The sequence below is a fragment of the Diabrotica undecimpunctata genome, chromosome 8 (assembly GCF_040954645.1).
Source record: "Diabrotica undecimpunctata isolate CICGRU chromosome 8, icDiaUnde3, whole genome shotgun sequence".
In the NCBI taxonomy this organism is placed as follows: Eukaryota; Metazoa; Arthropoda; class Insecta; order Coleoptera; family Chrysomelidae; genus Diabrotica; species Diabrotica undecimpunctata.
In genome coordinates this window covers 127,784,226-127,808,201 of record NC_092810.1, presented here as the reverse complement: position 1 = coordinate 127,808,201, position 23,976 = coordinate 127,784,226, and the positions used below count along the sequence as shown (strand labels likewise).

The window sequence follows — 23,976 nt, the reverse complement described above, 5'->3', positions numbered from 1 at the left end:
TTTGTGATGATTTGTCTTCAGCTCATATTATATCGCTTTTGTTTCAAACAGAAATGAGATGGACCGAAGAGGGAAACGTGCTCGCTCTTTTGTTTGAGCCTAGAGATAAGGTTTTTCTTTGTTTTCGTTTATGAAAGTTTTTGAATTAACAAAATTTAAAGCTCCGGTTAAATAGGAAATCAGACTTTATATCAAATCACGATATCATTAAATCTTTCATTGAAATCTGCAACTGTCGAAACGTAGAATACAAGTAAAAAATGATTCTGCTTAACGAAAGATAAAAGTTAACTGAAAATGTGGTTGAAGTGATTTTTATTTATTTGGAAGGTTCATTTCCAATACTTGCCTGAAAACTTCTCCAATATTTAAAACCATAAATTAATCGTGATTATCCTATACACCATACTTCTGTTGTATAAACATATTCAATATATTAAAGGTAAATGTGAAAAAAACATTAATAGATATAATTAGGTGCATATTAACAACCGCCAAAAGAATAAAATATCCATAGGACCGATCTTAGTAGGTGTGCACATGCGGGCGGTCAAAACAATGGGCGGCCGTACGCTGCATCTTATTTTATCAATCATACAAAATTATTCACGTATTTCTTAAAATGAAACTACATACTTATAAAGCTGGTGATCGACGGACGGGTCTATACCGTGGTTTTAAAGAACATCGGTTTTATTCGCGGCTCGTTGGTGCAGATAGACTATCGAGCAAAACATTCGTGTTGGAATTAAAATTGAAAATGTCTTTCTCGGAGCTCGGAGTCTGGTTTTGTGTTATCTCATACCGCAAAATAATGAAAAATAAGCGAAAACGCTCGGGAGTTTGGGTTAAAAGCTGGATAGAAAAAAGGCAAGAATTATCGAACTTCCATTTAAATTGTTAGTAGAACCACTTGATTACAGAAATTATCTGATAATGTGTGAAAAATCATACAATAAATTGTTTCTTTAGTGGTAGCTACCTATAACACAAAACACTGTAATGCGAGAACTATTTCTCCTCATAAACAGCTACAATTAGATTACGTCGAATAAATATGCTGAATTTTAAATAGTTATTGAAAAATCAAAATACCCAAGTTCCTTTTTTTCAACAGCACACCAGAGTGTGGTGCAAAGTGATACATTATTGTCTACTCTTTAGACATATTGACGTTTTCCTTATTTGATAGCAAAATTCATGGCAGAGGCGACAATACTTAAAGGTTTTTTTTAAGCAATATTTTCGTCGGCTTATTCATGACAGCACGGTTGGCACGCGGATCAATGGTCAAAGGATATGATTATGTTTTGTAGATTAGAACTTAATAATTACTTCGGCAAAACTAAAGGAATACTGTTACGATAAAATATGAGTCATATTAAAAACCTGTAAACATGTTGTTTATTCTCACTTCTGTTCTAGTATTTTCTCCGAGCCGCTATAAAAACCAGTCTGGGTTCCCGTTCATTCGAGGCAATTCAGGCCAACATCTATGGGCTTCGAGAGATTCCATGCTAACGGCTGTTTTGGTATATATAGCGGGACTTTCATTGTGTGGGGAGACTGAGAATAATATCGCGTCGAGTTTTTAAAATGTAACGCGGGTATTGTAATAAATGTAAATAAATTATATAATTATAGTGTGAAATAAATTAATATAATATTGTACAAATAAAGACTTTAAATAAAATAAGTGTTAGAATAATTTTATAACAAATAAAGTTAATAAATTAGGCTAATAAACTCATTTCAATACGTTAGATGCTAGATCGACCTAATGTTCTAATGTTCAGGTTCACTAATTCATTTCTGGATTCTCTTCTAGACCTTCTCTAGGTCCATTTCTAGAAGTCATAGTCCTAGTCCAAACCGAAACGAAATACTGTCAGATACGGCAGTATGCCCATACTGTGCCAAGGCTATAACCTTCCCGAATTTGTCATCTCGCTGGGGCATCCTATAAGCAACACTTTTCTAAAATTAGTGTACCCATGCATTATATGGATTGATGAGCGTAGTAATAGCAGCACAAATCTGATATTTCAAAGGAATATAGACGGTAGGCAAGAGTCTGGAACACGAAGAATTTCATGACTTAAAAATCTACGTGTATAATTAAGGATGTCGACGGTGAGTTTGTTTCATGCAGTGGTCAACACGAACAGGCATTTTGAAAAGAAGAAGCAGACATAATTAATGAAACTATTTTAAGAAGACGAAATAAAGAATCCAGAATAGTCCATTAAAATTTATGGTTACATTTTTCAGAAGACGCAGATTAAATGCAGATACAGTCATCATTCGTTCTGCGCTTGCTGCATCTCAATCCTAGGATTTTGTGACTGTCATAGCAAAGAACATTGATATTCTTGTCTTGCTCACGGCATTAGGAAGAAAGCAGTCAAATGTACTTTTTTAAAAGTTTGAAAAGGGTATAAGTCGGATCAATTATACTGTCCTTCAAGTTTTAAATATGACGACGTCATTGCAGAGAATTTGTTGTTTCTCCATGATTTTTTAGCATACGACACAGCATCAGCAGCTTGCAAGTTCGGCAAACTTAATTTCATCAAAGTGTTTAAGAAACATCCTGAGTTAGATAGCGGAATATCATTACTTCTCAATGAGAAAATCGACCCATCTTTGCTCACTCTCTTTGGAGAACGCTTTTTCATCTCTTTATGTGGTCGAAATAAAGATGATTCTCTGGACAGTAAAAAAACGCGCCTCCAGACACGTGATGGGGAAAAGGTCAATAATAAATTAATAACAACATAGAAATGTTAAGAAATTATAAATACTCTATTTATATAAAAGGCTAGGACAACACATCACATTGTTTGTTCGCTAGGGTAATTACGCCACCTAGGAAAGAAATCTGAACTACAAACATCTGACATTTCAACCACATTTTGTTCTTGAAAGAAAACGTTTAATTATTAATACTAATAATATTAACTACATATTAATATAATATTGTTCTAAAGCTATTTTCTTGTGGCATTTTAAATTAATTACTATTTAAATGGGAATAAGTCACAATTAAAGGTTAAAATACGTTTATTGACGTTTCAAATTCCACTTCGGAAATCGTTCTCAAAATACAAACATTAGTAAATTTACTAATGTTTGTATTTTGAGAACGATTTCCGAAGTGGAAATTGAAACGTCAATAAACGTATTTTAACCTTTAATTGTGGCTTATTCCCATTTAAATAGTAATTTATATTAATATAATTAATAATACGATCAATTTTTTCTCAAAATTGCCAAAAATATTTTTCTTCTTCTTCTTTTTCTTCCTCCTTATAAGCAATTCTGTTTGTTCATCGTGGCTGATTAAGACCTCTATGGAAGGTTGTCACTTCATCTTTTGCGCGGTCGTCCGATACCTCTTCTGCCGATTGGTGACTTATCTCTTGCTACGGGTCTCGTCCATTCTGCTTATGTCGTTATTTCATTCTTTTTTTCTATTTTGTGTCCATTTATTTATACACTGTACGTTACATTTTCTTCTAATGTCTTCACTTCTCTTTCGATCATCTCTGCAGTTTCCAGTGCGTTGTGGCTGTGTCGGGTCTTGTTTCTGAGGCATATGCCATTATTGGTCTTACACTGGCTTTATAAATTCTTGACTTCATCTCAGTGTTAATGTGTCTGTTTCGCCATATAGTGTTATTAAGGTATCCTGTCAGTCTATTTGCTTTTTGTACTTGATCTCTCACTTCTTTGTCCAGGTCTCCATAGCTAGACAGTGTAATTCCTAGGTATTTTATTTCCATTACTTGTTCAATACTGATGCCATCAATTTCTATTTTACATCTGGTTGGTTCTTTGCTGACTACTAAGTATTGTTTTTGTTTTCTGAGATGAGATTGTCATAATAAATTCGCTAAAAATATTGGTTGCTGTAATTTTAAGATAAGATTTAGTAAACAAAATAATTTAAAGCTTTATGTTAGTTTAGATTTAAACACCTAGTGGTGAATCAAATGTGAACGTCGTGGAAGATAAATTGTGTTTATTGTACTTAGTTTGTTATTATGTTGTAGGTTATGGCGAAATCAAAAATATAACAGGAGAAAAGGAAAAGACAGTTAAGATTTGATTTCACGTACAGTGCGTCTGTGTATCCGCTTATACGTATTTCACCCTAATAGGGATCATCAGAGACGGTTATTCACAGTCGCTCTGAAAGTGAAAATAAATCTTTTCTCTCTTAGGAAGCAACTCTAACATGGCTTCGTATAGACGCAAATAGCGACATCTGATATTGAAAATTAGTTTACGGATTTCAAAAATATAACCTTTATATTGCTGTTTTGCGAAATCAAAAATATATCCTAAATATTTGGGGGTGAGAGACATGGATCCGGTATTAGAAGATTTAATGAAATCAACGAGAATTATGTTTAATGATAATAAAATTATTTAATATTTGAGGCAGAATCGACCATTTTAATTTTTGTAATGATAAAAACTTTTTTAAGAGGTTTAGATTAAGTAAACCACAGTGATCTATATTCTGAGAATGTGAGTGATCTATTTACAAGTTAAGACCTAAAAAATGTAACAGGTCAATGGGCTAAAAGCGAGATCAGCATTCATATTAATGGGACAAATATTGAAAACATAAACTACTTTTATCAAACTTATTGTGCTTAGATGTTATGTTATGTTTGTGTTCTCCTTTTTTTTAGTAACATCCTTGATTAAGTTTTGGAATTATAATTCTAAGGGTGTAAAACGAAAAAAAAAAAATTGAATATCTGGGAAATTTATTGCGAATATCTCCTATTAAATGGTTACCGGCTAAACAATATCAGATATGCAGATGACACCATAGTATTTGCGGATAACTTAGAAGACCTACAAGTTCTTATGAACAAAATCACGTATTACAGTCAACAATATGGACTCAATATAAACGTTAGGAAGACAAAGCTTATGATAATTAGCAAGAAAAGAATAACAGAAGGTCAACTCTACGTCAACCAATCCCCTGTAGAAAGAGTGACGCACTACAACTACCTCGGCACCATAATAAATAAAGAATGGACCAACAACCAGGAGATTAGAGCACGCTTCGGAAAAGCTAGATCCACCTTTAATCGGATGGGCGCCTTCTTCAAGAGTCACAACCCCTCTCTTGATACAAAAGTAAGAATGCTGCGATGCTACGTCTTCTCTGTCCTTTTTTATCATGTTGAATCGTGGACCTTGAACGAAGATATGTGCAGAAAACTGGAAGCATTTGAGATGTGGCTATATTGGAGAATGCTTAAGATCCCGTGGACTGACCGAGTTACAAATGAGGAGGTCCTCAGAAGAATGAATAAGAACCGAGAGGTACTGACCACCATCAAATCTCGAAAGTTACAGTTCTTCGGAAATATTATGCGAAATGAATCCAGATATGCTCTTCTTCAAGCCATCCTGCAAGGAAACATATTTGGAAAACGAGGTTCAAGAAGAAGAAAAACATCTTGGTTAAAGAACCTCAGAATCTGGTTCAATACAACATCTGTGCAGCTTTTCCGCGCTGCTGCAGATAAGATAAAGATTACCATGATGATCGCCAACATTCGTAACGGATAAGCACATCAAGAAGAAGAAGAATCTCCTACAGCTGATCCTGTAAGATACACATACGGTAAAATGAACTAAGAAAAAAGAACAGTGAAAAAATAAAGTTCTTCTAAAATAGTGATGCTTAACATTAACTTTGAACTATTAGAAGGATATAGTTCCTCTTACAATTTTTCTGTTTGAGTTCGCGTACACTCGATAAATAATAAATTAAGAATATTATGAATGTTTATACAAGTAACATACGTGTTTTATTAAAATACAACGTTCTGTTGGGTTTTCATGAGCCAGTGATTAATGATATCATTAAACATTATTTGTTAATGAATATACAAGTATATAATGAGTTAGTTATAAGGTAGTCGTGAAATTCAAAAACTTTAAAATATTTTAACGATTAGGAAACGCCTTTCTGAATTTTTTTAATACACTGGTCTATTATAAATGGAATAATTAAATGTTTTTATTCTTAATTATAATTTCAATCAATATAAGCTTTTTATAGGAGTACATTGGTAGATTGGACCTCAGTTACATGATGAAGAGACTACAAGAAGAATATACCAAGGCTAGCCTAGATATTAACCTCGCGAAAACAGAGTACCTATCTACAAGTGAAGAAGACATAGAAGATCTACAGATTGACGACAACGTAACAATCAAAGGAAAGAATAAATTCAAATACTTGGGGTTATAATCACAAAAGAGGCAACAACAGGGGAAGAAATTAAGCAAAGATTAGGACAAACAAGAACAATAGACAAGAATAATCCGACAACTTAACTCAGTATGGTGGAATAGACACCTAAATATGAAGACAAAAACACAGATTTATAAAACATTAGTATGAAGTATTATGACATATGGGGCTGAAAATTGACATTTTCAGCCCCATATGTCATATACATATATAGTGCCTCATGGCACTATATATAGAACAAAAAAGACTAAAGTGGTATGGACATGTAAGAAGAACTAGCGACAGCAGATGGATAAAGAGAATAACCGAATGAAGCCCCATAGGAAGGAGGAAAAGAACCCCGAAGAGCCTGGAGGAACTAGACGACGCCATGAGTAAAAGAGGCCTAAACGATGGAGAATGGGACAACAGAGAGAGATGGAAACGGTTGAGCGAGGGAAGGCAGTGAATACTGTAGAATCCCTGAATATATATATATATATATATATATATATATATATATATATATATATATACATTGGTACAATCATAAGAATAGTTTTGAAGATGAAAACATGTAAGCTTGCAAGATGATACAGTGTTTGTTGCTATTATAATCTGGACATAAATGTCCAATAATTAATTTTAATACTTACCAATGTTCCTTAAATGTAAAAGCTTAACCAAACGTCATCAGTTTCTTTGTGTTTATCCCAATGTAGGGTCTGCTTTCCTAATTACATTTCCTCGTAACTTTTTATCTTAAGTCATATCAATATTAATCAGATATGTCCTGTCTAAGCATCTCCCAGGAAGTCTTCTTTGGGCGTTGAACATGCCCTTACCCTCTTAACCTATGCTCTCTCGTTTTGGCATCAATTTAAGTCACCGTTTAATTTCCATAACATATTCATTCTTAATTTTGTTCTTTTTTGTCATTTCTATATCTAAAGATTCTCATTTTCGCCACATGCTCTAGTTGTTCTTCTTTGTTTTAAATGTCTAATAATTATTTCCGTATATCAAAGCTGGTCTTATGGCTGTTTTATAGAATTTTTCTTTCAGTTTCATTGATTTCAGTTTCATCTTCTTATCACGTAACAAACCACTCGCTTCCTTTCATTTCATACTATTTTCTTGCCACTATTTATGTAGTTTGCACTTCTTGTTTATTTTTTCTTGTGCTCCCTTTGATCACCACCAGGTTTCCTTACTTTCAAACTTCTTTTTTTGAGGTTTCTTCAAGGATTTAAATTGCAGTATCTTTAATAATGTAACGTAATATTTTGCCTACCACATAGGGTATAATTATAGGGGGTTTGAAAACTGTGACAGAAACTACTGGGGGGGGGGGGGAGATAGGGCAAGCAAAATAAACGAAACTGTGAGAACAACACTCATGAGTTGCGAAGTTTATTAGCGAAACCGAATTCAAAATTTTTCTTCACATTATATTTGAAGCAGTATTTGGTTAAAACATTCATTTTTGGTGGTAAAAAAATATCTTAATTTGTCTGGACTAAGGGTGGTATTTGTTTGAATTTGCCGACGGATGATAAATAGATGAAGGCAACTATAATTGAAAAGTCTGCTACTATCTACAATGCCTACATTAGTATGCCAGTAATAATTTTGAAATTTTTGTGTACAATAAAAGATATTTAAGATAACTCAATAAATCTATTGACGTGTTAATAATAAAGCATCGATAAATTATAAAACGCAGATTCTTATCAACGACATTGAGACAAATCTCCCCTCCTAAACATGTGCGCCAATAATCCATAAATATTAATGACCATGTTGAATTAATTCATTTGAGGATCGAGGCCTGACATCGAAATTGGTGTCGTGTATTAGAAAGCGAAATATGCAAATATTTATTATTTGTTAAAATGGTTAGTGTTTTAATGTTTTATTTACAAAATTGTAGCTTTTTTAATGAATAAAAGTCGTAACGTGGGCGAGACGAAAACAACCAAGTGCCACGTTAATTGCGCAATATAAATATTTAGATAGTATCACAACGATAATGGGGTTATATAGATATAATCAGATAGCGTATAAATGAAAACATCTGCCCATAAAATGTCAAAGCACATGCTCTATAAACCGACACCTTCCCCATCGCCACTCACTAGGAAGCCGTGCTTTCCATATGGACACAAATTTCACTTACCTTTTGAATTATGAAGCATCTGGGGTTGAAGGCAGTACATACGTAGGTACCATCCGCATCTAAACAAGATTCTAAAGGATCTGGATCAGGGCCGGGTCCGCTACTAGCACTTGCACCTTGGCCGTTTTCAAAGGCCATTTGGGTCTAGAGCACCGCTGCTCATGCCGCCCGCCGACCTGTTGAATCCGGGAGACTGACCAGCTGATGGAGGCGGCAGTCGCGAAACGACGGCGGCGCTACTCTATGCGCACTTTCTATCATCAGTGCCGTCGTAATACGCCTCTTGACAGACATATATTTCTTTTGTTTTATACAGGGTATTTATTCCTTAATTAATTGGACTTTAGCAATATTACAAAGCGTTTAAGCACATCTACAAAATGCTACTAATGTTAGTTCTAGTCTAATTAATTTTTGTGATATATTGGAGACTGATCAGTGGATTTAGATGACATTTGATATCAAATGATTACTCATGTGTACTATATATATATATATATATATATATATATATATATATATATATATATATATATATATATATATATAATTAAATACCTAGATACAATCAAGGGAAACGCATAAAGCTTTGTCTCAATTATCTGAGAAAGGGACATGGTCTACAACAATGTCATGTCAGTAAATATAGAAAATGTGTTAAGTCACACAATACTCTTTTGCACATGGAATCGGAATCTAGGGAAAACTCTGAAGGTCATTTAAAAAATTCATCCACAACCATTGTGAAGATAATGCTGTTACAACTTCTGCCGCCAAATCTCATTGCTCAATATTTCCTCAAACTTGCACCTTTCTATACACTGCCTTGGTAAATATTTTCGACAACAATGGTCAAACGCAAAGAAGTAGAATTCTTCTGTTTAATGGCTCTCAATGTAATTTTATAACTAATAAATTGCGTGATAATCTAATTCTTCCAAAATCTGAAATACAAGCTCTATTATCTGGAATTGGCGGCTCGTCTTCCAAGGTAACCTCAAAGACAAATTTTATAATTCAATCTAGATTAAATTCCTATTTAGTAAACTTAAATTGTCTTGTGATAGAAATCAGTACTGGCTTAGTGCCTTGTAAGACCTTTAACAAAAATCAACTAAATATTCCACCAAATCTTATTTTTGCTGATCCTAGTTTTGTTGTTAGTGCTCCAATAGATATATTGGTTGGGACAGATACCTTTTGGGACTTATTATATATAAGGCAATGTAAGTTAGGTCCAAATGCTCCAGTCTTACAAAAAAACTCAATTAGGATGGATAGGTTTTGGTCCAGTTAACCTAAGCAACAAATTCAATAAAAAATCTCTTTATTATTTAAATATTCTTGATTTAAATCAATAGCTGGAAAAATGCTGGACTTTACTCTATGGAAAGAAAAATGCTGAAAAACGATTCTTTACATCCAATACACTGAATTCATATCAGAGTACTTGGAATTAGGACGTATGATTAAACAAGAATCTATGGACGATTGTAGCGGGTTTTTCTTGCCCCATCACTCTGTAATTAAACCTTCTAGTAGTAGTACAAAACTTCGTGTAGTCTTCGATGACTCAGCAAAATCGACTTCTGGCTTATCTGTAAATGATCTCATGATGGTTGGTTACAATATCCAAGATGATTTATTCTCTATAGCAATTCGTTTTCTAAAACACAAGATTGTTATTTCAGCAGATATAGCCAAAATGTATCGACAAATAGTTATAAACAAGAAACAACACACATTTCAAAAAATACTATTGCGATTTGATCCAACTGAGCCGTTGTCAGACTTTAAAATAAACACTGTAACGTATGGCCTAGCATGTAGTGCATTTTTAGCCACAAGATGTCTACGAAAAATAGCTGATAAGAAGCTAGCTAGCTTAGCTAGCTAAGAAGTCTTAGATATTAAAACTTGATTGATACAAATCTTCAAATCTTATTCTATAAATAAGATAATTCTTATGATATGGATAATCGAAAATGGAACTCTAATAAATTGATGCTTATTGATGACACTGGTCAATTAGAAACTATTGCAATAGGAAACTCAGAAACTAGTGAAAGTCTTGGACTTAATTGGAACTCTCAGGTCGATATTTTATCATACTCAGTTATTCAACGTCCATTAATCACTATTAGTAAAATATCTATTGTCAGTTTCATCTCTCAGGTTTTTGACCCACTAGGTTTATTATCTCTATCAACTATAAACTTAAAAATCCTTATCCAACAACTTTGGCAATTACGTATATCGTGGGACGAATCTGTGCCAGCATCAATTCACACAAAATGGTCTACATTTCGCATGATCGAAATGATAATGATCGCATAAAACGCGTGAAAACTTTTAAATACCTTGGCACCACAATCAATGACCAATCGGATCCACAACAGGAGATAAAAACCCGAATACAAATGGCAAGACAAGCTTTTGTGAAATTCAGACCGCTTCTATGTAATCAAAACCTACATTTCGAAATACGCTACAGAATGGTCAAGTGCTACATATGGTCCATCTTGCTTTATGGCATGGAAACGTGGACTTTGAAAAAAACATCTATCAACAAACTTGAAGCATTTGAAATGTGGTCATTAAGAAGAATGATGCGCATACCTTGGGTGGATAGAGTTCGAAACGATGACGTCCTTAAGAGAGCCGGCGTGGAAAGAGAACTCTTTAAATTAATTAAAAAACGCAAGATTGGTTACCTTGGGCACATATTGAGAGGAGCAAAATATGAAATACCTCAGTTAATCCTACAAGGGAAGATCGAAGGTAGGAGAGGAGCCGGCCGCAAACAATTATCCTGGTTAAGAAATATTAAAGAATGGACAGGAATACACAATACAGGCGAGCTGTGTCACGCCGCCAAGAACAGAATTCTAGTAATGAGATAGTCGCCTACGCACTTTGGTGTATGGCATGTTAAGAAGAAGAAGGTCTACATTTCAAAGCGAATTATTGAGTTTAAAATACCTAGACTTATTTTAATCAAAGATAGAAAAGTCGAAGAATTAATAGGATTTGTAGATGCTTCCGAATCATATGGCTGCTGTGTTTATTTTTGTTCCACAGATTCCTCCGGTAACTTTCACTGTCACTTGCTGTGTGTAAAAATCCATGTAGCTCCTTTAAAAATGGTTACTATTCCAAGATTAGAACTTTGTTCAGCTTTACTTTTGGCTGAATTAATGGATTAGGTAAAATCTTACATGTAAATTAAGTCTCATATTTCTCTGATTCTACACTTCCTTGAATTAATACTTCCCCTCACCTCTTAAACGCGTGTTTAGCAAACAGAGTAGCACAGATTCAATCCTTAACTAAAACTACTAATTCTAGATACATAAATTCGAAAGAAAATCCCGCTGATTTACTAACCCGTGCAATTTCCACATTGGAGGTGATAAATTCCGATATTTGGTGGAATGCTCCTAAATTTCTGAGCAGCTTGGATTATGAATCTAATAAAACTTTTATACCTTCGTCTTATGAGAATCTCCCAGAAACCAAGCCCAAGGTTTTAATGACCACCTTATCTCATGTGACAAAATTCCTAGAAATTACCAAATTCAATGATTTCTCCACACTTGGAAACCATCCGCATCTAAACAAGATTCTAAACTTCAAAGAGTATTTGCTTATTTATTATTTATTGCGTTTTATTCGTCTTTGTCGTCCCAGTTGTTCCAACAAATACTTAGGTCCCTTGACATGCAAAGAATTGAAAAACTCCTTAAAACAATTAACACGTATTTGTCAACAGGAATCCTTTCTGGTAGAAATTAAATCATTAAAAGCCAACAAATTGAATCCTTGTAATGACTTGTTTTCTTTAAATCCTTTATAGATGATTCAGATATACTAAGAGTTAGAGGACGCTTGGGTAGATCCCACTTTAACTATGATGAAAAATATCTATTCTATCAGCTATGCTTTCTAAAAACCATCATCTCACTAAACTCGATTCCGAATCTAAACATATTGCACTTCTTCATGCCGGACCTTAAGTTACATTATCAGCAATTCGTGAAGAATTTTGTACTATAAATGGTCGAAATTTAGTGAAAAAAACGTTCATAATTGTATTCGATGCTTTCTTCCTGTTAAATACCTGATGTCAGATTTACCTATTGATCGAACACGACTTTCTTAATCCTTTTTGATATGTGGCACAGATTATGCAGGACCATTTAAGTTAAGCCATAAAAAAACTCGCAATTATAAGGTGTTAATATGTTATATTTGCCTATTTGTTTGCTTTAGCACAAAAGCTATCCACTTAGAACTGGTCAGTGATCTTACTTAGAATATTTTATAGCCTCATTTCGTCACATTATAGCGCTAATTGGTATTTGTAGAAAAGTATTTTTAGATCACGGTACCAATTTTAAAGGTGCACAAAATTAACTAAAGTACAATTACAATACAAAAGTACACTTTTTTGAAATGAATTCAAACCAGATTAAAACTAAGCTCAGTCAGGAAAGCATTGATTGGCGGTTTATTTCGCCTAATTCTCCGCACTGCCGCGTAAACTATAAGGGGTTCGTAACCCTAATAACTCAAATAGAGTCTTGTTTAAATTCCTGACCAATTTCTCCCCTATCTGATGATCCTAACGATCGTATTCCTCTGACAGTTGCGCACTTTCTGATAAAACCACTTTTCTCTATACCAGACCACAATATTGGCTTGATGTTACCAAAGACCGTCTCAACAAATATCAGCTGATCCAATGAAGACTTCAATTATTTTAGAAGAGATGGTCATCCGAATAAATTTCACAATCACAATCCCGAAAAAATGGAAGAAATCAGAGTCCCAAGTATTAAAGTCGGGTACACTTGACTAATCAAGGAGGATGGGCTTCCTCCTTCCGAGTGATCTTTAGGTCGTGTGCAAACTATCTTTCCCGGACGTGCAGGTCCGTAGTGCAATGGTGAAAATTGCAACTGGAATTATTCATCGTCCAGTACTTAAATTATGAACATTGCCTTGTTCTTATAGGCATATCAGCCTTCCAGTTCCAGGAAGGTTAAATATTGGACATTTTTATTCTTACTTTGGACCTGGCAACACCCAATATTTTTAATCTTCCTACATGAGACGAAAGCAGAAGGAGAGAGTGACAGTGAGAAAAACATACGCTTACAGACCTTCTCCTGTTTAACATACGTAATTTTAAGATTGTCATTTTGAAGAGTTTAAAGTGGCCATAACTATGTTCAAATTTAGTTGCACATAATTCGAATCAAAACATTGATTGAGACGATTAGGCTTTTCTACTCTTTTGTATTATCTTTTTAAAATGTTTTAGACTCATAAAATCGAAAGTATTGTATATGGTTGAACTGGTATTGAAGTGGAGATTTCTATAAAGTTACACTATATAAGGTGTTGTATTTAAATATCCAAAGTGACTAATGATATCAGAAAAATGGTAAATCTGGCAACGCCAACGTTACCAGCATCAAATTTCAAATCTTCATATTGCAATGTAGATGTATCCTTTGTTTTGTAAATTCGTACTATCCATTTAAGAGATAATTAAGCGTTTCCAGAATTTTTATTTATTTATTTCGCAACAAACACATTTTACAGAAAAAATGTAATTACAAGTATGAATTTAACATACACACATATAGAAATATATATCAGACACACACATATACATGTAGATAAAAGCATCCATATCTCGGTGTATCTATGCCAGATATACCTACTAAGATATAGTGGTTGAAGTAGGTAGAAAGCTAGATATAATGCCTTTGGTGTTGGTGTTGAACATATATGTTGCTATTTTTTAGAATTATATTGCACTGCCTCATCATGCTGTTTATAGGAGAGCAATCTGTCTCACAAATACAAAACAGCCCTCTATGACTCAACCTTAAGTTAATCTTAGATACAAAAAACTTTATGTAGTTAATGAAAAATAAATATTTATATTAAGTTATTCACGACAACATTGCAAGCATTGCTTGCATTCTCCGTCTCCGTTCCAGTGTTACAAATTTAAAAGTTTCAAGCATTCTTGTAAGACAAAAATAAGAGTAAGAGTTTGGGTTATTCAATCAACGGTAAGAGTTATATTTTCTAACATATAGGTATCTTAAAAATCTTTTTTGTACCTTTTCAACTAAATCTATATTTACTTCTGCATGAGATGCCCAAACTACAGAAGCATACTCGAGGTGTGGTCTAACCGAGGAGTTGTAAAATTTAATTATGCTATCTGTCATCTTAAAATGTTTTGTGTTTCTAGTTACAAATAGTAATGATGCGATAATGTTCATTGAAGTGCAGGTTTTGTTGAAAATTCACACCAAGATCTTTACACTGATTTTCTTGGCAATTCTCTATCATTTATATCGTAAGTCATTTTTATAAAGTTCCTGTTACGTGTGAAGGTCATCACTGAACACTTGTCAACATTTAGATCCATTCCATTTATCCGAAACCAATTGGATACTGCATTTAAGTCTAGTTGTAATAGTTGGCAATCACATTGATTTTCTACAACTCTAAACATCTTCAAATCATCTGCAGATTAAGCAAGACGAAAATTTGAGACATCTAGAAAGATCATTTATAAAGCAAGCAAATAAGTGGTCCTAGGTTGCTGCCCTGAGGAACCCCTGACGTTACCAATTATTCCTCTGAGAAAGAATTACCAACTCTAACTTGTTGGCTTCTATCTGCTAGATATGTATTCAGAAACATTACTACATTATTCAAAAGGCCGAATATGCCCAATTTTTCTAATAACAAACCATGATCAACCCTACCACATGCTTTTGCACAATCAGTCAAGATTACATCTATTTGCCTTTTAGTGTTTATGACATCTGCAGCAGATTGTGTGAATATACATAAGTTTGTAATTGTTGATCTATCTGGTAGAAATCCATGTTGATACTGATTAAAAGAACTGATAAAAGATTTCACAAATGTCCAAAAACCAGACGGGCCCACGTTGATATTTCTCTCTATAGTGTTGTAATATTTTGTATATTCAGATTTAATTTATTATTTTAAAGGACTTTCTAAGAGATTTGTACTCATTCTTAATTTGGAATTTAACATTTCCCTTCTGTATTTGCCTATGTAGCTTGTTTTTCTTCTTGATTTTATTAACTAAATCTTGAAAGAAATATTTAGGAAAATTGTATTTAATTGGTCCCCTCTATATATATATATATATATATATATATATATATATATATATATATATATATATATATATATATTCAAATTTTTTGGGCCTTGTTGACTTCGGATACTACGTCATTCACCATCTTACTAAATGCTTAAATTCTAAAAATTTTATTAGTAAATTCGAATATTTTATTATCAAATTTCATCACACGCCAAAGAATAATCTTCCTGTCCACTTTGCCACCCAGACTGGTTTCCAAAATATTTGTGAAATTATTTCACCTTCTCGTTGCGACGACTCTGAACGACCGTCCCTATTTTCTGTTGCACTTCTATGTCGCAACGTCATCCAGGGCTATTCCGTACGCCCCGCGACGTGGGTGTTTTGACTGGGATTGTGGGAAATGGATGAAAATACGCCAATAGATAAATATATACAAGTTTTGTTTTGGTAAAACTTTCCTTTTTCACGAGCACATATAGTTGTCCAAATAAATCGTTATAGAAAACTTTATAGGGTATTACTGATGATACTTCTAGTCGACACGCTTTCACCATTTCTGAAAAATTTTCGTAAGGAAAAGTGTGATACGGAAATAAACGACAAATTGAAATATTTATTTAAATTGCAACATTGTTGAATGTTATTTGATATTATTTACTACTAAATGGTACAAAGGTTAAACAATTTCAGTTGAAAATACGCTTATTTTAACATTTCGATTTTCAATTCGGAAATCGTGCTTCAAATAAAAATTAAAAATTATTTTGGTTAGTTACTTGGTAATCCAAAAAAATGTTCTAGAAACTCAACTTTATCAGCCTGATCACTATCTACAGTTACAGACATATATTATACAATGTAAAGTAGATGATTTTAAATTGATATTATTAATATTTTTGAGATGCGTTACTGGGACGACAATACTGTTTATTTTAACTGAAATTGTGGTTAATTCTCATTAAACATAGTAAATAATTGTTGGATGTAGTAGAAAAATGCTTTTGGAAATACACTGCTGAACAAAAATCATTAATAACTACTTGAAATGTAGTAGGGGAGACCGGGGTTAGTTGTTATATGGGGCAAGTTGTTACATTTAATTTTAATCAACTTAACGAGATGGCAGCACCTTTAACTCGACGTAGCCAATGCGGTGCATACCTCACTACATCTTAGCGAACTTTGGTTAGTGTGGTTTAAGGCTCTGACATAGACCGACCATTTTTGTGTTTTTAGTAGCACTCAGTAATTTTTTCGACGTTGTTTAAATTTTTGCTGGTTCTATTTTCACAAGGTAAGGTAACTTATTGTCTTCACAGCATGTTTTATTGACTGTTAGCTTCATTATTGTCTATACGTACAAGATTAAATATTTGGGATTGATGAGTACCTACTTACAATTTATTTTTAATATGGCGTCCTGGACCAGGTTGTTACTGTAACAACCTACCCCATCTCAAGAAATTTGTGTGTAGGGTTATTAGTAACCTGGATTTTGTTGTAAATAAAATAGTAAGTTTGTAATACATCAAAATGAGAACCTACAAGAAAAAAAACTAAGCGTGGTGAAACGCCACAGGAAATCATTATTGCTGCAGCAAAGAAAGTGATAGAAAATAAAAGACCTCTTAGACCAGTAGCGAATAAATACGGAATTAGCTTTTTATGTTACTGAATGTTCAAAGATATATCATGGTTTTTCCCCAAAAGATCTTAAATAGTTTGCTTTAAAACATAACGTAACTGTTCCTGATAACTGGACCAAATTTGAGACTGCATCTGCTGACTGGCTAACAAATTTTTTAAAACTCCAAAATGAGTTATCCCTCCGTACCCCTCAGGGTACGAGCCTAGGACGAGCCACAAGCTTTAATAGGCACAATGTATATTTATTCTTTGAAAAACTCTCCAATGCATTAAATAGGCACAATCTTGCAGCAAACGAGATTTTCTGCCACCATCCATTACAGATAGACCCGAGCCGCAAGAAAATATGGAGCTTCAGTCACAAGCAGCCACACAAAATATACGAACACCACCAAGTACGCCACCACAAGTTATCAACAAGGAACCAGACCAAGATCCACAACCTTCTACTTCACGTGCTTTAGTTTCAAGACTTATTAATCCTAAAGATATTCGTCCTATACCTAAAGCTCAGCCCAGAAAAAATACTGCACAAAATAGGAAACGAAGACATAGGTACGGCTATTTTGACGGACACGCCTGAAAAGCAAGCATTATTACAGCAAGGGCAACTGAGAAACTTAACAGCTAATAAAAAAGGAAAACAAAAAGTCAAAAGGACAATTGTTTCAAAAGAAAATGAATAATGTTTCTGCATTATATGTTGTGATTCGTACACTCAAAATCAAAAGAGAAATGACTGTATATAGAAATGCTTCTAGATAGATAGTAGTAGAGAAATAGCTAGAAGTGCTTCTTACACCAATTTTCATGAGGTGCCTATTTTACATATTGAATGCACAAAAAAAATGTAAAAATTGTAACAACTAACCCCGGTCTCCCCCAATTATTTAGATTTAGTAAAAATATAACGGTAAAACTCGTGTAAAAATAATTTCTAATGTAAATATTTTCTTTTCAGCATAAACATAACCATAGAAAAATGTAAACCGAAAAAATAAGTAATCAAAATCACAACATAACACAAAATATTGCTATGTGTATGTATATTCCTCTTGTTAGCCTTCCGGTACATATAAATGAACGGTCTTCACCGAGACGTGAGACTACTTCTCGCAGTACTAAAGTATATTTCAGCAATTTGCTACTGTTTTGGATTATCGCTAGACACTCGACAGTCAATGGTCCACTCTACTGTACAGCATAAGAAGTATGAAAGTAAATTGCTCTATACTTTGTTTCAAGTTAAGAAAATAACATTAAGCTTATGGAGATCAGTGTTGCCAAAACTCTCAGGCAAGTGTTGTTATTAGATTGTCGATATATGATTCATTCTAATCAGAGCCGTATTCAGCACTGTGTAGTTGTAGTTAATTAATTTCACTAATAAAAGGATATGTATAGTTGAATACAAAATAATGCATTATACTTAAATACTTGTTTCTTTAATTGACAGATATAGGTATGTAATTATTATAGGATAATAAAAATAGTTAAATTTTATTGTTTAACAATACATATTTATAAACGCTTTAGATAAGATGTAACTAAAAAAAAGACAAGTGCAGCTTTAATTTTATTTTCATGTAAGTAATAACAACAATTACATACATTTATAATAAAAAAAATTTAAAAATTTTTAAAAATATTAGTTTGTAAGTTAATAAAAGCTACATTTTAAAATTATTTTGAAATATACAGGGTGCCCCAATAAATTTTGGCGTATAAAAGTTATATTTTATCTTCTTATTCTTCTTCCTCTTTATAAGCAATCATGCTTGTTCATTGGCGGATTGATATCTCTATGGAAGGTTGTCACTCCATCTTTTTGCGCTGTCGGCCGATACTTCGTCTACCGATTAATGATTTATCTCTTGCTATTTTGACAACACGTGTCTCCCCCATTCTGCTTATGTGGTTATTTCATTCTTTTTTCTATTTACTTTTGCCTTTTGCCGGACTATTATTTACAGACTTTTCGGATTTGGCACTTTGTGTCCGCCGATTTGCACACTATCACATAATTTACTGACTGCATATTAACATCATCCAGGGCCCTGATTCTATTTCATTTCGATGTCGAAATTTAAAAGCGACTACGCCATGACAGTCGCAATCGCTAGCGATTCTCATTCATTTCGATTGTAGTTAAAACTGGGGATATTTACTTTATCATTTTGACACTGCTGAAAATTTGGGTTGGCCCTGTTGTTTATTGGCTGCACTACGCTTTTTGAATGTTTGTTTTGTTTACGTTACGTGAACGTCTTTTTTTTCTTGTTTGAGTTGTTAAATCATAAATATTGGCCATTCTCAATTATATTTTGAATTGAAAGAAAAGATGGCAAAAAAAAGGCGATGTGGGAGATCCTTAAGTTATAACCACTAAGATTTGACTTAGTGGTTATATTCTAATATATTTTTAAATTTACTGCAGCTTAGTAATACTAACCCTAAACATTTTGGGTATCCTAGAGGCATAAACACCTTCTTCCAAATATGGTTCTAAGACCCTTATTAAATAATTTGCAGCTTGTTTATTAAGCCGGAATTGCTGCCTAAATTGAGCATCACTTAGTGAAAAAGAATTTTGAGTATCCCGTAACATTCTTCTTATCCTCCGTTATGAACGTCGGATATCTAACCTCTCTAATTCCTCCAAAACTAGCAAATGTCCGTAAAACACAGCCATATTGATACTTTTTGCCTCAGTTTTCCTTGCAAGGATCAAAACACCGCCTACTTAAACTGAACCTAAGTTCACTTCTCCCAGTCCAGTCAGTCATGTCAGATTAATTTCGACTCGAAATGAAATTTCAACCACTTTCTTGTGGTTGAAATTAATTTCGATAAGTCGAAAACTAGTGACGTCGTTTGGTTAGTTCAGCTGAAATCCACAAGGTTCGCAAAGTCGCATTTCGACGTCGCCATATTAATTTCGACATGTTTTGAGTCGAAATCTCAATTAGAATCAGGACCCTGATCTTCCCTATCATCGCTATCACTTTCATTACTGTCACTGTCATCCGTCACATTTATTACCACAGGATCAATATCGTCCATCAACCCGTCCACTTTTTATGTATTTTTCTTTGTATGTGTTTACAACTTCAATGAGCTCTGATTTTAAATAATCTTCTTCAAAAAACACATATTTTTCTAGCAACCATGTCTTAATTTGATCTTTATTGAAGGCTTGTGTCGGAATCACTTCTTCTCTCCTCGAATGGTACGAAGCGTTGTCCATCACCTCTGGAAGATTAGGAAGCAGCTTTTTCTTAAGCCATTATTCAAATATAGGACCATCCATCTCATCATGATAGTCCGCTGAGGTTTTTTTAGCTAAAAACCAAAAAGCAGCACCTTCTACAAAGCCCAATTCGCTACCCGCATGCACTATAACAAATCGGGAGCCTCGTTATGTCGGCTGTTTTAGGTTTGTTGACAACCCCTTAACAAACGCATCCCTGGTTGAAGACACTGAGAGGTCCTTCCATTCTTTAGAAACACTATGTCCAACATTCACTCAAGTTTCGTCCAAATAAACGACGGTGTATCCTTGAGAACAAAATTTTTTTATCTCACGCAAAAATGGATGCCTCCATTTTAGAATATCGGGCCGTTCAATCATGCTTGACTTTACTCCTCGTTTGAAAAAAACAAAGTTCATTTCATTGAGTATTCTCCACATTGTTGTGCGTGACATGTTTGCTAAATCTTATGTCTTTTTTAAACAGTGCATAAACATCAAAACAAATTAGTAATATCGAGTAGTTCGCTAGGCAAAGAATCGAGATCTGAAATACGTGAGTTAAAATCGCCACCAATGATTATACAGTCCATCTAATTTACTTACCGTTGCACGTCATTATCATTGACAGAGATCGAAGTTGACATAGTTGCCAAAGTATAAAAAAATCCTGGATCAATTTTAAATTAAATAGGTCAGATAATTATTGCAAAAGTGGATTATATAACAAAACAAATTAATATTTAATGTAAATAAATAGAAACAAAACAAGAGTTAAAAAATAATCCGCTTAAAAACAATTTGAGCCGCTTGTATGCGTCGTATAAAGATGTAAAATGGAATACTTAAACAAAAACAACACTTTTTTCATTACTTATTTACTTTGAAATGTTTTGTTAGAACTAAATTTTCAAATGCTTTTTTCTTTTTTCTTCAGATTTATTTAAATTTCGGTTTTCTGATCGATAGTGATTAGATAGAGATCGGTTATTTAGCCATAATATTCCTGGTACGTTTTTTTGGACGGTGTGTATTAGTTTTTACGTTCTGAGAAATAGAACTCACAGTTGAAATATGTAAATTTAAAGCTTCAGCTACACGCCAAAACAAGAATGTATATTTTAAGCATCTACAATAATGTATAAAACATACATTTACATACTTCTCTAACAGCAGTCAAGGGTAGAATGGGGCCGTTATTATCACGTTCCTGTTCAGCTACCATCTCTTTACAACGACTATTTAAATTCTTAAGTGACATTTTTTAAATAAAACACACTACTTTTGTTCTAAAAAGAACAGATTTTATTAAATAGGTAAAAATATAAAACAAGAGGTATTACTTTAAAATTCAAAATAATCAAGTACAAAAAGTGTCAACGCCGCAACTGTCAAATAAGTGTTACCAATTTATGCCAAAATATCACCTTCGTTCGATTACAGTTACAGTGTGTTCCAAACAAATGTTCTTCGTAAAAACGCTTTATAATGCATTTATACAAATTAAATGAAACATATTATTGTGTACTTCTTTAAGTTAACATTAATAGAAATCTTTAAATATTATTTCTACGCGTAGGTATATAATAAAATATGTCTAGTGGCTATAATGCCAGTGTACTCGGCAAAGTGATTCTAAAAAAGAACACATCTACCGCCTAAATATTTCGTGTTAGTATCATGTGACCTCATGGGCTATGACGCGGATGACGTGCAACGGTAAGTAAATTAGATGAAGTATACCTATACTTACTATACTAAGTTGTTGAAACTTTAACAGTTCCAGAATGTGATAATTAACTGTGTTGTCGAAATGTTTTAATAATTTTGGGGCCAGAGTTTTAAAAAACTATAATAATCAAAAAAGCACGCCTTATTTTTTTATTTAGACGAAACGTGAATTTTTGCTACAGGTGGAATAAAACGAATTTGGTAGGACGAGAGTATAAAATTCATATAATACACCGATACTGAAGGAAAAAGGCATATTATATTGCATGCGGGTGGAAAGCGCAGTTTAATTGATGGAGCAGATCATGTAGTTTCGTCAAAATCAAAATCGGCTGATTATAACGATAACATGAATACGAAGATATTTGTGAAATGGTGGAAAGAAAAACTGCTTCCAAGTTTACATGAAGCATCTGTTATAGTTTTGGATAATGCTCCATACCATTCAGAAATTTAAGCAACCAACAAATTCCTGGATAATACCTTAAATAAGAATTGTTAACGAATGAAAATATTTCATTTCCTCAGGATTTTTTCAAGCCGAAATTACTACAGCTAGCCGAAAGAAATGAAAAACCAAAATCATATAGTAGACGAGATTGTAGTTCTGGACATAATGTGTTAAGACTGCCCCTTACCATTGTGAATTCAATCCTAATGAATATATTTGGGGAACATGCAAAACTTACTACGTTAACTACATATTATATTGAACGTAACGGCTACAGTTTTAGAAACATGGCAAAAAGCATTGAATACTGCTACTCCTGCAATTTGGGAAAAAAGTGTGCGGAAATGTGAAAAGTTAATAGAAGAGTGTTGGATGCGTGAAAATCGCATTGAAGCAATTAGCCGAGTCATCATTTACAATCCAAATGAATATACCGACGACAGTGATTATGAGTGTGGATCTAATTCTTAATTACACTGATAGGTTTTGGACCTCGAACTAAAGGATAAATATGAGTCAAATTTATGTCCAATCCATAGATAGCACAGGGCTACTTGACGTTTCCTGGACATAAGTACGTAATGGGCATTTCTAGTTATCTACAAATTTGTTTTTTATTTGTATTAGTTGGGTATCATTGTTAATCCATTTTTGTAGCTACAACTCTATTGTTTGGTTTTATATCTTTATAGGTAACAGGAATTCCATCATCAACTGAATTATTCATGCCAGTTATATTGGACTCTAATCAGCACGTTCATGCTGGTTTCATATGTGTCAAATCTCCGGGATTTTTATCAACCATAAATCATTGCTGAAGCGGTTTCTAATTGATTGGATCATCAGAACTTACCAAATGGATATGTCAGTTGTGTAATTACTAAAAGTGGATTTAGTGTCCAATAGTGGTTTTGGTTCTTGACATTATGGCAAATCTTTTTATACCATACATATAGACTGTAATAAATCCTTTTTTCCATGTTCTTTTTCGTATAGGTTAAATAGGTTGTTAATTTTTTTTTATTTTCTGATCAGATTCGTGTTGGTGATAATTTTTTCTCATAATGGGACATTCACTAGTATACCCTGGTATTTAAAATATTGATTCATATTTTTTTCAGATTAAAAATCTATCTAAGTATAGTGATTTGTTTCATGTTGTTAAGTTGATCAAACTTTGAATATTTTACGTAGTACACCAGTAATTGGGTGTTTATTTTAAAGTAAAAATTTGGTTCCAACAGCATAAATTTAAGGACATCACTGAAGAATTGCG

The 23,976-nt window shown here is 33.4% G+C and overlaps 1 protein-coding gene across 1 annotated transcript; it reads left to right on the top strand.

Moving 5' to 3' along the window:
* The first annotated feature begins 9,915 nt into the window (after positions 1-9,915).
* Positions 9,916-10,347, top strand: LOC140449105 (uncharacterized). Its single transcript, XM_072542247.1, has one exon. It carries the CDS (start codon positions 9,916-9,918, stop codon positions 10,345-10,347), a length of 432 nt encoding a protein of 143 aa, XP_072398348.1.
* The last annotated feature ends 13,629 nt before the right edge of the window (positions 10,348-23,976 follow it).

Excerpts from the sequence above, each read along its gene's own strand:
- LOC140449105 (XM_072542247.1), top strand. The coding sequence starts at position 9,916 with ATGATTAAACAAGAATCTATGGACGATTGTAGCGGGTTTTTCTTGCCC.